This window comes from Nestor notabilis, unplaced genomic scaffold, assembly GCF_000696875.1.
Source record: "Nestor notabilis isolate BGI_N333 unplaced genomic scaffold, ASM69687v1 scaffold5244, whole genome shotgun sequence".
Classification (NCBI taxonomy): domain Eukaryota; kingdom Metazoa; phylum Chordata; class Aves; order Psittaciformes; family Psittacidae; genus Nestor; species Nestor notabilis.
Genome location: NW_009924144.1, coordinates 11367 through 23747, shown reverse-complemented (window position 1 = coordinate 23747; position 12381 = coordinate 11367). Strand labels below are relative to the sequence as shown.

Genomic DNA, 12381 nt, shown 5'->3' with positions numbered 1-12381 from the left:
CAGGAATAAAGAACAACAGCAACGGCCATCAACTGAAAGATCTCATCCTTCAGAAGGGAATTACACAGAATGCCCTTGACTACATGAAAAAGCACATTCCCAGTGCAAAGAAGTAAGAGTCACTAGTTAAAGTATGGGATAATCCTGAACATCCTTCTCTTGTTTCATCACCACAACAATCTTCCAAGCAAGCCATTAACAAGTCTACATGCAGAAGCATTTAGACTTGGTACAGCTGTGCTGCAGAGTGTCTGGTGAGACAATGCCACTATAGGGATGGGCTAAAAAGCCTGTCGTCTTCCATTTGATACCATCCAAGCTGATTTTTTGGGTATCACAATGCTTGTGTTTCCTGCCTGCTCTTTACCTGTGCACTGTAACAGAGCTTTTGGTGGCCAGGTTGTGATCACAAAACAAATCCCAAGGCTAAGAGATGACACTATGGGTGTTACCATGCGCAATGTGGAAGTGGGAGTGTGAATGTCACTTCAGGAATTACTGGAGGAGGGACACAGGGGGAAGGATGCTTGTCCTGTCTGCAGGTGTGCTCTGCCAGCTGTGCTGCTGGCTGACCACCAAGTGCCTTTTCAGCACGGGTGACTGCCCTGCAGCTGCTGCCTCTTGTTTTCTGTGCAGTTTGGATGCAGATGTATGGAAGAAATTCTTAGCTCGACCTGCACTTCCTTTTATCCTTCGCCTGCTCCGAGGACTTGCCACGCAGCACCCTGCTACACAGGTAAGGAGACTTGTGAAAGCCAAGTAGGACACGGCTGGCTTGTTATACTGCTTTTAGTGGCTGTAGCTAAGCAGTTACTTCTATAGTAGTTGGTTCTGCACTGGTTTTTGTTGGGCTCGGAGAGACACAGCAGCTTCAGGTGTCATCTAGTCTGTAACAGTCTGGAGGGCAGAGATTTTGGTGTCAGTATCTCCTCATTCTGAGTGCTGCGAGATGTACACACCAACATGAGAAGGTATTTTAGGCCTGTGCACTCTATAGTATTGATAGGCTTCTCAGGGCCTGGTACTGTTCTAAGAATTCTCTTTATCCAGCATCCACATCTGAGCTCTTAGGAGGGGCCAGCAGAGAGGCAAATTGCCCTGCTCTCATACACAGTTCAGGGTCCAGGGTCTATAGAGTAGGAACATCAAAGAAGAAAGTAAGACACTCAGTAAAACCAGTTGTAGATCAGTGCTCCTGTTCAGCTGTCCTGGGGATGGGATTAGAGGAAACAGTTACTGCCACGTGCACCTTTTCTCTGAAGAAGATGCTGTGCTTCAATCCCTCCTAGGTGCTAATAGGCACGGACTCCATCACCAACCTGCACAAGCTGGAGCAGGTGTCTAGTGATGAAGGGATCGGGACGTTAGCAGAGAATCTTCTGGAGGCACTAAGGGAACATCCAGAGGTGAACAAGAAGATTGATGCTGCCCGGAAGGAGACACGTGCAGAGAAGAAGCGTATGGCCATGGCAATGAGACAGAAGGCCCTGGGCACCCTGGGGATGACGGTAATGTCTGTTTGCGCTGATGGCAGACTAGTGAGCTAATGATCTTTTATTTGTGTCTTGCTACAACTGCCACACAAGGAATTGTGTTGAATGATTTATTGACAAATATTGCAGAGTTCAAACCAGCAGTTTGCTGGGAGAGTAAACAGAGTTGCCAATAGCAGGCTGGGAAATGGGATGGGCACTCCTGTTCCAGTGGTGGGATTGTGGTGTTCATCATTGTCTTTTTAACCTCCTTGAGTTGTTCTCTCTTTCAGACAAACGAGAAGGGTCAGGTAGTGACCAAGACTGCACTGCTTAAACAGATGGAGGAACTTATAGAAGAACCAGGTCTGACTTGCTGCATCTGCCGGGAAGGATACAAGTTTCAGGTAAAGTGGGATACATTTCCAAAGCTCTCTCAGCAGCTGAGGGATCGACACAAGGGTTGGTGTGTTGGCCCTGGGAAATCAGAAATCTCAGGTTTTGTTCTTGGGATCAGTAATTCTAGAGGTGGTTGGGAAGTGGAAATGTGTTTCCAATGGAAACAAAGCTGGATGTTTTTAGTGAAAGCTGGAAAAAGGTTTCATAGAATCATAGAATGGTTTGGGTTGGAAAGGGCCTTAAGATCATCCAGTTCCAGCCCCACGGGCAGGGACACCTCACACTACACCATGTTGCCCAAGGCTCTGTCCAACCTGGCCTTGAACACTGCCAGGGATGGGGCATTTGATCAGTTTAAGTAGGGACTGGAAAGATGAAATCCAGTGCAGTGTAAGAGCAGTACAAAGTGTCAGCTGTTGTAGAAGTGGATGATCTTTAGCACAGCTCTTCTGTCGTTGCAGCCTACAAAAGTCCTTGGGATTTATACTTTCACCAAGCGCGTTGCACTAGAGGAGTTTGAGAACAAGCCCCGAAAACAGCAAGGATACAGCACAGTCTCTCACTTCAACATTGTCCACTACGACTGTCACCTTGCAGCTGTAAGGTGTGTTCTACTCACAGGCTGGACAGTGGTGGCTGATGTTGTGTTCCAGGATGGTTTGTGAGCACTTGGCCTTGTAACTCGGGATGGGTTTGATCATGAGTTGATCACTTTACAGCCTGGGGACATCATGGGCTTCTCCAGTGTGGTCTGCTTTAACGTGCCAAATAGAGGTCAGGCCTGGACACTGAAAACTGAACTCCGTAGTTTAAAGAAGCTGTGGAACTGTCAAATTTTGATGGTTTCCTAGCCAAAACCTTGCATCCTTCTAACTTGCTTGGGCATGGCTCACTTTCTCCATGTAGGCTTGCCCGTGGCCGTGAAGAGTGGGAGAGTGCAGCCCTACAAAATGCCAACACCAAGTGTAATGGGCTCCTGCCAGTCTGGGGACCTCACGTGCCAGAGTCTGCTTTTGCTACTTGCTTAGCACGGTGAGCAGAAAAGGTTTCTTCTCAACCTATATGTAAATAAACCTCCTTAACCCCAAGTTACTCCTGAAGATGCAGTGTGAGGTAACAGCATTGATTTATTTGCAGCCCAGTGACCCCCTGCTTTACAAAATAAACCTGCCTGACACCAGAGGATTCCCTTGTGTAGAGTTCCAAACCTCTCTTGGATGCTAGTGAGTTACAGTAGCCCAGCCACTTCCCTGGAGCAGGTGGTTCATCCTCTTGTCACTATTCTGCTCCACCTTGTGCTGGGTTTGTACAGTAAAGTTAGAAATCAGGAGTGGTAACATCTTTAATTCATTTCAGCCAGGGAGCTGTATCCACACCCAGGGCATGGGAAAAGAGTACTGATGGGTGTGGGACCTGATGTATATATATACACACACACACACATATATATATATATATATGCAGATGGAATTGGATTTGCCAGAGTAAGCTGAGAGCCTCCCTTTAGGGATGTTAATCAAAGGTAGAGGTGATTGCTTTTCATATCCTGTTCTTTCCTGGAAGCTTCTCAGTGAAATACTTGCTCAGGTTTTGAGCTCTGGTGTGGAAGAGTAAACTTTAGGAAAGTTTTTAGAAGGTTTTTAAGAAAGTAACACTTAACTGCTGTTTTTCAGACACAACACGTACCTGCAGGAGTGCACAGGGCAGCGGGAACCCACCTACCAGCTCAATGTCCACGACATTAAACTGCTCTTTCTCCGTTTTGCGATGGAGCAGTCGTTCAGCGTAGATACTGGAGGAGGAGGAAGGGAGAGCAACATACACCTCATTCCATACATTATCCACACGGTGCTCTACGTCCTCAACACGTCAGTATCTTTACCTCTTCCTTCCACTTGTGGTCTTGGAAAGGTCTCTCAGGGCTGCACTCTGGGCTTAGCTACATGTATGAGGCAACGAAGATGGGAAATCACACAAAAGCTTTAGGAGGAACCAAATTGCACATCTTAAGTGGACTCCTAGAGGTTTACATTGGTTGGAGTTGCTGCCTGAACATGCAGGATAACAGGGAACCTATTGAGTAAAAGCAATTGGGAATTAGCTTGTCTTTCCATTCTAGATGTAATTATTACCTCTAGAGTGAACAACAGGGTTATTAGATGAAAGGAGCACTGCCAGCTTCATTTTCTCTGGAGCAGACAGAAGAGAGACACGACGATGAAGTAATTGTTAGCTGAAAACTTAACCCTCGTATCATTTTCTCCAGTATTAAAACAACACAGAAATAACACAGTCAGGTTTCTTTCCAGTTTTGGCATACTAGAATTCTCCTGTAGTGTTCAAGGCCATCAGGTTTGCCTGACATTAAGACTCCTTTTTCCTATTATTATTATTATTATTATTATCATCATCTTGCCAATCAGCAGCAGCTGAGGAGCACTTCTGCTGAAGTGTGCCAGTAAGATCTTCTTTATGCAAAGCATCAGATAAGGGCGTGCTTTGGCTTGACACTAGGTCTAAGTGTACAAGCTATAGGAACCTAAATGCTTTGGAATGCATGAGCTGGTCCTGATAATACAGACCCCCTTGTGACAATGTAATGCCCATATGCCTTTTATTTGGGTAGTTAGATACTAGAAAGACTAATTAAATGAGGGTATAAGTGTTAAAATACACTCCTCTTCAACCAAGGTCACTCCAAATGTAGTGCAGGGAAATCTCTCTCATTTTCCTGCCTGGAACTAATCAACATTTTGGCTCTAATACAATTTGTCTATTGTTTTTACTATCTATCTCCAGATCCCTGTGCTCTTGTTTTCTGAGTCCCTTGGGAGACAAATAAATGAAACTATTCTTTTCATGTCGTTGGGCTGCTTGCTGGCACCCCAGAGCCCAGCACCCGCTGTGTGGCTCTGGTATAAAAATGCTTCATGTAGTTTCCAGGCATTATTTTTTCCTGAAGACATGATGTTATTAAATGGAGAAACTGAAGAGCTACTGGTTGGCTACCAGCTGCAGCATTTAGTCAATGAGAAGGTCACACAGGCACAGCTTTAGCTACTGGAATGCTGCTTTATACCTTCCTGATAGGGAGGGTGTATCTAACCTATCTTGCCCTGGCTGGCTGGCAGCCTCTTCCCAGTGAAGTAGAGCAGTAGACCATGGTAAAGCATGATACATGTGCACAAGGTCTGCTGTAAGACAGAGATTGCTTGGGCAGCTCTGGGGTGTCAGGACTCCTGAAGAGAGTGGAGTAAATACACTGTCTTTTGGGGTTTGAAATTGGCCTTTATCCTCTCAGTGATTGCTTTGGAATTTGAGTTTTGCTTTCTGAATTACATGACTAATATAAATAGATTGTAAAGTCTGGTATAGGAGCTGCAATCATGTGCTTAGTGTCAGGTGGGAGGAGGTGCAACCTGAACACAGAGACTGGTTGTTCTTACTCTATTTTTTCTCTAAAACAAGGAAAAATAGCTCTACAGTAGTATTGCCTCCTACTGGGGCGGTGCCAGCTGCCTTGCAGGGCTCCAGTTCCATACACCGCTCCAAGGAAAAGCAATCCTAACAAGCAACTGCTCAACCAGTGGAGGAATTTGGGAACAACCTGACGGTGCCAAGCCTGCACTGCTTTTTCCTGTTCAGGACTGCACGGATGCAGGCCCTCAAAGCTCCTGAGGAGCAGGAAATTAACATGTAAGAGCAGAGCAGCTGCTGAAGCTTTTCTTGTGTTTCAGAACTCGAGCAACTTCGAGGGAGGAGAAGAACCTCCAGAGCTTCGTGGAGCACCCCAAGGAGAAGTGGGTGGAGAGTGCCTACGAGGTGGACGGGCCCCATTATTACACCGTGCTGGCACTGCACATCTCACCCCCCGAGAAGTGGAAAGCCATGAGAGTGGAGATCCTCAAGAGGCTCCTTGTCACCTCCCACGTACGAGTGGTGTCACCAGGGGGAGCCAGCAGGTTAGCCATGCCACTGCCAGCGTGCTCCTGTGGCTGTCCCAGCAGTCAGAGCCACAGGCAGCTTATGGGGAGATAGGGAAAGGAGCATGTGTGTTCTGGAATAGCAGATACTAACCCTTCTGGGAAGGTTTGTACTCAGTGTTGCAGAGGAATGAGCAGGAGCATTCAGTTCTGGATGTTTTCTGGAGTGGATGGAGTAGTTGATCAGTGGAAATTATGTTTATCTTAGGACTGTAGCTAAAAGTAGGAAATTTATAAGTGTAATGGCTTTAACCTGCCAGAGAGGAGACTGAGATGCGCTCTGAGGCAGAAGCTCTTCCCTGTGAGGGTGCTGAGGCGCTGGCACAGGGTGCCCAGAGAAGCTGTGGCTGCCCCATCCCTGGCAGTGTTCAAGGCCAGGTTGGACACAGGGGCTTGGAGCAACCTGCTCTAGTGAAAGGTGTCCCTGCCCGTGGCAGGGGTTGGGACTGGGGGCGCTTTAAGGTCCTTTCCAATCCAAACCATTCCATATTTCTATGATGCTATTTCCCCCCCACATCAAGTGAGATGTAGTAACACTGGAGTAACTTCTGTTGTGTGCTGTTTCAGAGCTGCTAGCATTCTCTCTACTTGCTTTGCTAAAGAAGCTGTTTCTGTGCTCTTTTGATCAGTGCTCCAGCTTCTTTAAATAGAAAAATAGAAATAGAAATCAAATGCCATTGCTTTTAAAAGAGAAAAAAATCAATAGCAGCTGTCAGGCACTTGAAGCACAAGAATAAGTGGCTGTGCCTGACAAAAGCACATATTTCCAGAGAAGGAAGGAGAATTCCAGTTGCTGAAAAGATGATTTTAAATAGCTGTCATAATTAGGAATAAATTCATTATTATTCTAAGTCTCCTTAAAGGGCATTCTTATTCTGATGACATTAATTATGTGTTTGATAAAGTCATTACATTGTACTAACACACAACACAGCATGCATCAATGCTATTAAAGGCATCAAAAGAGAAAGAGCCCTTATAGGGGCTCGTGTATTGATTTCTGTGCTAGTTTCTGCTCTTCAGGCTCAGCCTGTTCTGTGTCTCCTATTTCCACCCCCCTGTCTGAGTTCTGGGAAAGGGAGATGTTACTGTGGAGGTCTGCTTTCTCAGACACAAGGGTGTGTAGCTTTCGTGTGGCTTCTGAAGGAGACTGGTGGAGCAGAGCTGTGGGTTTGCTGTGGATGTTTGGTGTTTTTTATCCCTCAGCAAAAGATTCTGTTTCTTTCCCAACTTATTTCTAACCATGTCTGTAATAAAAACATATTGAGACAGATACAGCAAGAAAGTTCCAGCTGAAGCAGCGTCCAATCTCTGGAATTTGAGGGGAAAACAGTCAGAAATAGTTCTCAGGAATTATGTCAAGGTTTATTCAAGGACTTGTTTTAATCCCTGCAGACTAAGAGAGCACAAAGCCTGCTGCTGATAATGCCTCTCAGCAATAGAAATATGGCAGTTCTTATTTCCAAGATCTGTGCTTATTTATTCTTGTGGAAAATCAGGAAGAGGGAGATGGATGCTGAAATGCTCTGCAAATAAGGGCCAATACCTTGAATTTGAAGGCCAAGGCAAAGAGGAAGGCAGTGTCTGTAACATCAGAGTAGTGTGTCTGCATACAAAGATTACAGTTAGCATTCCACATGAGGTGCAGTACAAGGGTGCTATGTGGGAACACCACCATTCAGAGCACATCGGGGTGGTGTGGGCTGAAGGTTAGGCAGACACAAGGACTCATTGCTGCCTTTACTGGAGGAGATGGAGAGAAGTCACTGTAGGAACCAACAGTGCATCTAAAAGTAGCTGAGGATCAATTTGTGATCCTAAAAGGGCCTGTGAATCTTATTAATGAACATGCAGGCAATATTCTGTATTCCCTCAGACTTAAGTGAAGGCACAAAACAGTGCCTGTGCCCTGTCCTGTGGTTAAGAGTTCTATACAGCTGCTCAGCTGGACTAGTCAGCGTAAGACAGATTTGAGGAGAATCAAGCCCCAAATGCCTTCTTTCTCTGCCAGGAGCTGCAGTTATCACAGTTTGTTTGCAAGACCAAAGGGAGAGATTCTTTGTTGTAGAAACACTTTTATTTAAACCCAAAGATGAAATTTCCAGGGTGGATTTGTTGTTTTTTTGGAACTGTAACTTACAAATGCCAAAGAACTGAATCAAGTGGCCGATTACCTGCTTGTTACTCCTGAACCAAGAATTCTAGCTAGAAAAAGCCTACAGACACTTCCCAGTGTAGCTTTCACCTGGATTTGGGAGGAAAATATCCTTCTGATTTTTTTCCCTTTGCTCTGACTGTGACCTTTGTAAAATATTCATGAAGAAGCAAGGTTCCTGAAGCATTGATGTCGAACTTTCTGCTGGCAGCCCACGTGCAGCTGCTGAGCCTGAACCAGCTTACATTAATGACAAGGCTGCAGCTATTACATGAAGTAGCTGTTCCAGAAGGTAGCTACCAGACTTAACCCACAAGGGCCTTTTAGTTTTCAATTAAAGGAGCAGACTCCAATTAGATCAAACCCATTCACATAAAAAGAAACCCTGGCTTGCAGTATTTGGGAGTCTAGAATTAGCCTCGCTCTAAGTTGCTCTTCTTCCCGTGGAAATTTAGTCACCTTTACTAATTGGTTTTCCTTTAAATAATTAAGCTGAGTGCCCAAGCAGGCTGCCACCTACCAGGCTGCCTGTGTTAAGGGCAGGCACACAAATGCAACCTTTGAGAAGAGCAGAAAAATGCTTCTTTTCCCCCCAAAAGCCCCAACTGGTGGCAGATTGCAGGCCAGACAATACCCTTTTGTCTTGCTGACTTGTGTCAGTGGCAGCTCATCTAGTTCTAGATGCATAAAAAAGGGCTTTTTCTTTCCAAAGCTTTTAAGTGGTGAGCAGGAAGCAGCATGTGATGGAGGCAGATGTACCTGAGAAACTCCGGCAAGACATTCCAAACCCATTAGAGTTGCTGGCAGGAGGTTCCACCTTGCCAGAACCTGTTTTATGATTAATCCTGCAAACTTTGGGAGCTGTTATCCCAGGACAGCTCTGCACCTTTTAGAGCATTTCTTCAGCCAGGTGCTGAAGTTCCAAAAAACCAAAATCCTTTCACAGTGATAGAATGATCAAGAAGGTATTAAATGGGAATTCCTTCATTTCTTCAAAGATAGAATATTTCCCTTGGAGTCTTTCAGAAATCTTTTGTGAGTTAGAAGCAGAACTATGTTCTCTGCCACTGATACAGGCTCTGTCTGAAACCTCCATTTAGTTATTTCCTCAGGAATCTGCTGCACAGTGAGCACACAACTGGGGGCTGTGAGCTGTTTATTCCGACTTGGCTGTCGACTTCCTACTAGTCTCAGCAGTAAACTTCCCTCTGTGCTTGTTTTCTTCCTGTGAAATAAGGTTTTCTTGGTTAACCTGCTTTGGCTGCTCCAGGCACAGCTGGTCAAGTCACTTCCTAGCCATAGGAATTGTTGCGCAGAGGTTGTGGATGCCCAATGTTTGTTTTGTGTCCAAGAGCACACAGCAAAGCTTACTCGGAGCTATTCCCGTGTGGATTTTTGATAGGCTTTTTGGCTGTTTCAGCTTTCATGCTATTCATCAAATGGGTTAGCAAAGCATAGTAAAGTGATTAACTCCAAGATTGATTTCATTATCTTCCTAGACTGGCAGATAAGACAGTGAAGGACTATGGAACATACCGCTCTGGCCTTCTCTTCTGGGCCCTAGTAGATCTCATTTACAACATGTTCAAGGTAAGAGAAAACCTTGAAGTTCATTGATATCAGCTGTCTAACCTGAGCAACTACATGTGTTGGAAATAGAAGGCAGAGTTTGAAGCCCCTTTTTTCCAAGATCCTTGTAAAACATAAAACTTCACCTTGTATGAGCAGAAAGGCCATAAGAGGCTGCCTGTGCTTATTGCACCTATTGACGTTTGGTGTCTGAAGAATTGAGAGACTTTTTCCGCTCCTGGATTGTGTATTTGCTTATTTTCTGTTGTTCATTGTTCACTAGAGCCAAGGACGTTCAGGGGAAGAGTTGAGTAAGGAAGGAAATAGGGGCATCCACCAGAAAGAAACCTGTAGCTTCCAAAGAGGGTCAAATAATGAGAGTGAGAGAATGCCTGTGACCTTGCTTTGCATTCCGGCCAAAGCAGTCACATAAGGGGTAACTTTCACTGTGTGGCAGGGGGTGCAAGTCCAAGAGCAGCAGGAGGAGGGATCAGTTACTGTTCTACACAGTTACTTTTTGGACTGATTTGGTCCCATTTTCCCCTCTCATAGAAGGTGCCTACCAGTAACACAGAGGGAGGCTGGTCCTACTCTCTTGCTGAGTTCATACGACACAATGACATGCCAATACACGAAGCTGCAGACAAGGCCCTGAAAACCTTCCAGGAGGAGTTCATGCCAGTGGAAACGTTCTCTGAGTTTCTGGATGTGGCTGGTAAGTGTGCACTTTCCCTTTTATAGGCTGCCTGATGCAACTCGTGACTGCTTGAGACAGCAGCATTCCTGACACCGCTGCAGCAGCTTGTTTGTACTCCTGCTGTTGCCTAAGCTGTTCCAAACACAGTTGGGAGGCAACATTTGAGCATCCCCAGGCAGGAAAATTTCTCTCACCTGATCCTGTGGGTCCTCAACCTCCTCTGTTAAATATACCTATTTTTATCACAACTTAAAGGTGGTTTGGGCAGTATGTGGCTTGAAGGGTGATAAACAGATGTGACCGTGTTCTCAAGGCAGCAGTTCAGTGAAGCGAGAGTTCCTGCATAGAATCATGGGATGGTTTGGGTTGGAAAGGACCTTAAAGCTCATCCAGTCCCAACCCCTGCCACGGGCAGGGACACCTTCCACTAGAGCAGGTTGCTCCAAGCCCCTGTGTCCAAGCTGGCCTTGAACACTGCCAGGGATGGGGCAGCCACAGCTTCTCTGGGCACCCTGTGCCAGCGCCTCAGCACCCTCACAGGGAAGAGCTTCTGCCTTATCTCCAACCTGAACTTCCCCTGTTTCAGTTTGAACCCATCACCCCTTGTCCTGTCACTCCAGTCCCTGATGAAGGTCCCTCTCCAGCATCCTTGTAGCCCCCTTCAGACACTGGAAGCTGCTCTGAGCTCTCCACGCAGCTTCTCTTCTCCAGACTGAACAGCCCCAATGTCCTCAGCCTGGCTCTCTCCATAGAGATTTTGTATCCCCAGGAGTCGGGAGATGCTGAAAATGAACATGCAGAGAAGCTGCTCTTACTTCTGTCACAAGTTAGTTGAGCCCCAGGCCAGTCTCTCACTGTCCAACGTACAGAGCTGCCAGGCAGCCAGCTAGCAGGGTCCCTGCAGTTGCACAGGAACACATGCCATGTGGATTTAATGCACACACTTTTGGTCCCTTCTACATCCAACAAGGGTTTATCTTTGTCTTGGCCATACTCAAAATAACACTGCAGCTGTCATTATTAACTTGGACATGCCCTAGCAGAAATCCCCAACGTGGGCAGGAAAATCTGCTTTGTGGATCTAATTATTCTGTATTATCTTCTTTTGTTTTAAAGGACTCTTGTCAGAAATCAGTGATCCCGACAGCTTCCTCAAGGATCTTTTGAACTCCATCCCCTGAGCCACCAGCACAGCGAAGCGCTGGGCAGAGACTACACTAGCTTGCCTTCCATCCCTTTGTGTTCCTCCTTGTGCAGTCTGTCCCTTCCCTGAGGAGTGCTGCAGGTTTTTGGGAGGAGTTTTTTGATTAATTCTTTTTTTTTTTGTTTTGGTTTTTTTTTGGTTTTTTATTTTCTACAATTTTTCTTCTTGGAGTGATTTGGAATTTAGATTTGTTTTATCTTGTATTTCAGTGCTTCTATCTGTAAAGCCTTTGTGTATTCAGAGCTGGTTGAAAGAACTTGTACAGAGAGGAATCCAAACCAGTAAATCTTAATGCTTTAGTGTGCAACTCTTTGAAGTTAAATAAATTGAACAAATGGGTAAGATGGGTTTGACTAGTACTTGAACCATGCAGCAGCCTAAATGGCAAGTTCTTTCTCATCTTTTCTTTCAGAGCTCCTTCTCTCAGGGCTTGGAGCTGCTGCTCTTTCCGGCCCATAGTCTGGACAAGGAGACACAGGAAACAAAAGGCTTGTAGCAAGCAAGGAAACAGACTGACACTGTCTTTACTGATTTTACATGCAGAGCAGGTTTCCCCTTGTGGGACATGAGCCTTAGAGACTCGTGGACTGCAAGGACAGCGTTTCCCTCCAGCCCTTCTCCACCTGGGTGAGGGCATCTGGCCCCACCACCACCCCCTGGTGCTTCGCGTTGCCCCTGTCAAGGCATGTTGCATAGCTCAGTGTCTTCCTGACTTCACTCTCACCAAGGCTGTGTTCAAAGCAGGCCTGCATGCTGTGGCCTCTGGTCGTGTCGGACTGATGGCCACGTTCCCTCTCAGAGGGATGCTGCTGGCCTTGAACTTGTTTTCTCTCTCTGGTAAAATCCACAGCTTCTGCACAATGCATGGAAAATCACATGGAAATGCACACTTCCTGAGCCCT

At 45.9% G+C, this 12381-nt stretch overlaps 1 protein-coding gene across 1 annotated transcript in view; it reads left to right on the top strand.

Annotated features, from left to right (window-relative positions):
• Window positions 1–11821, top strand: part of UBR4 (ubiquitin protein ligase E3 component n-recognin 4) — a gene marked incomplete at its 5' end in the record, with an annotated part of 75674 nt that extends 63853 nt beyond the window's left edge. The window contains 11 exon segments of the mRNA XM_010012478.1: window positions 1–112; window positions 637–736; window positions 1290–1508; window positions 1766–1879; window positions 2333–2475; window positions 2778–2903; window positions 3545–3739; window positions 5609–5833; window positions 9509–9599; window positions 10131–10293; window positions 11392–11821. The exon segment at window positions 1–112 is cut by the window's left edge and continues 1 nt beyond it. Of these exon segments, the coding sequence (XP_010010780.1) occupies window positions 1–112; window positions 637–736; window positions 1290–1508; window positions 1766–1879; window positions 2333–2475; window positions 2778–2903; window positions 3545–3739; window positions 5609–5833; window positions 9509–9599; window positions 10131–10293; window positions 11392–11456 (1553 nt within the window).
• Between the last annotated feature and the right edge of the window lie 560 nt (window positions 11822–12381).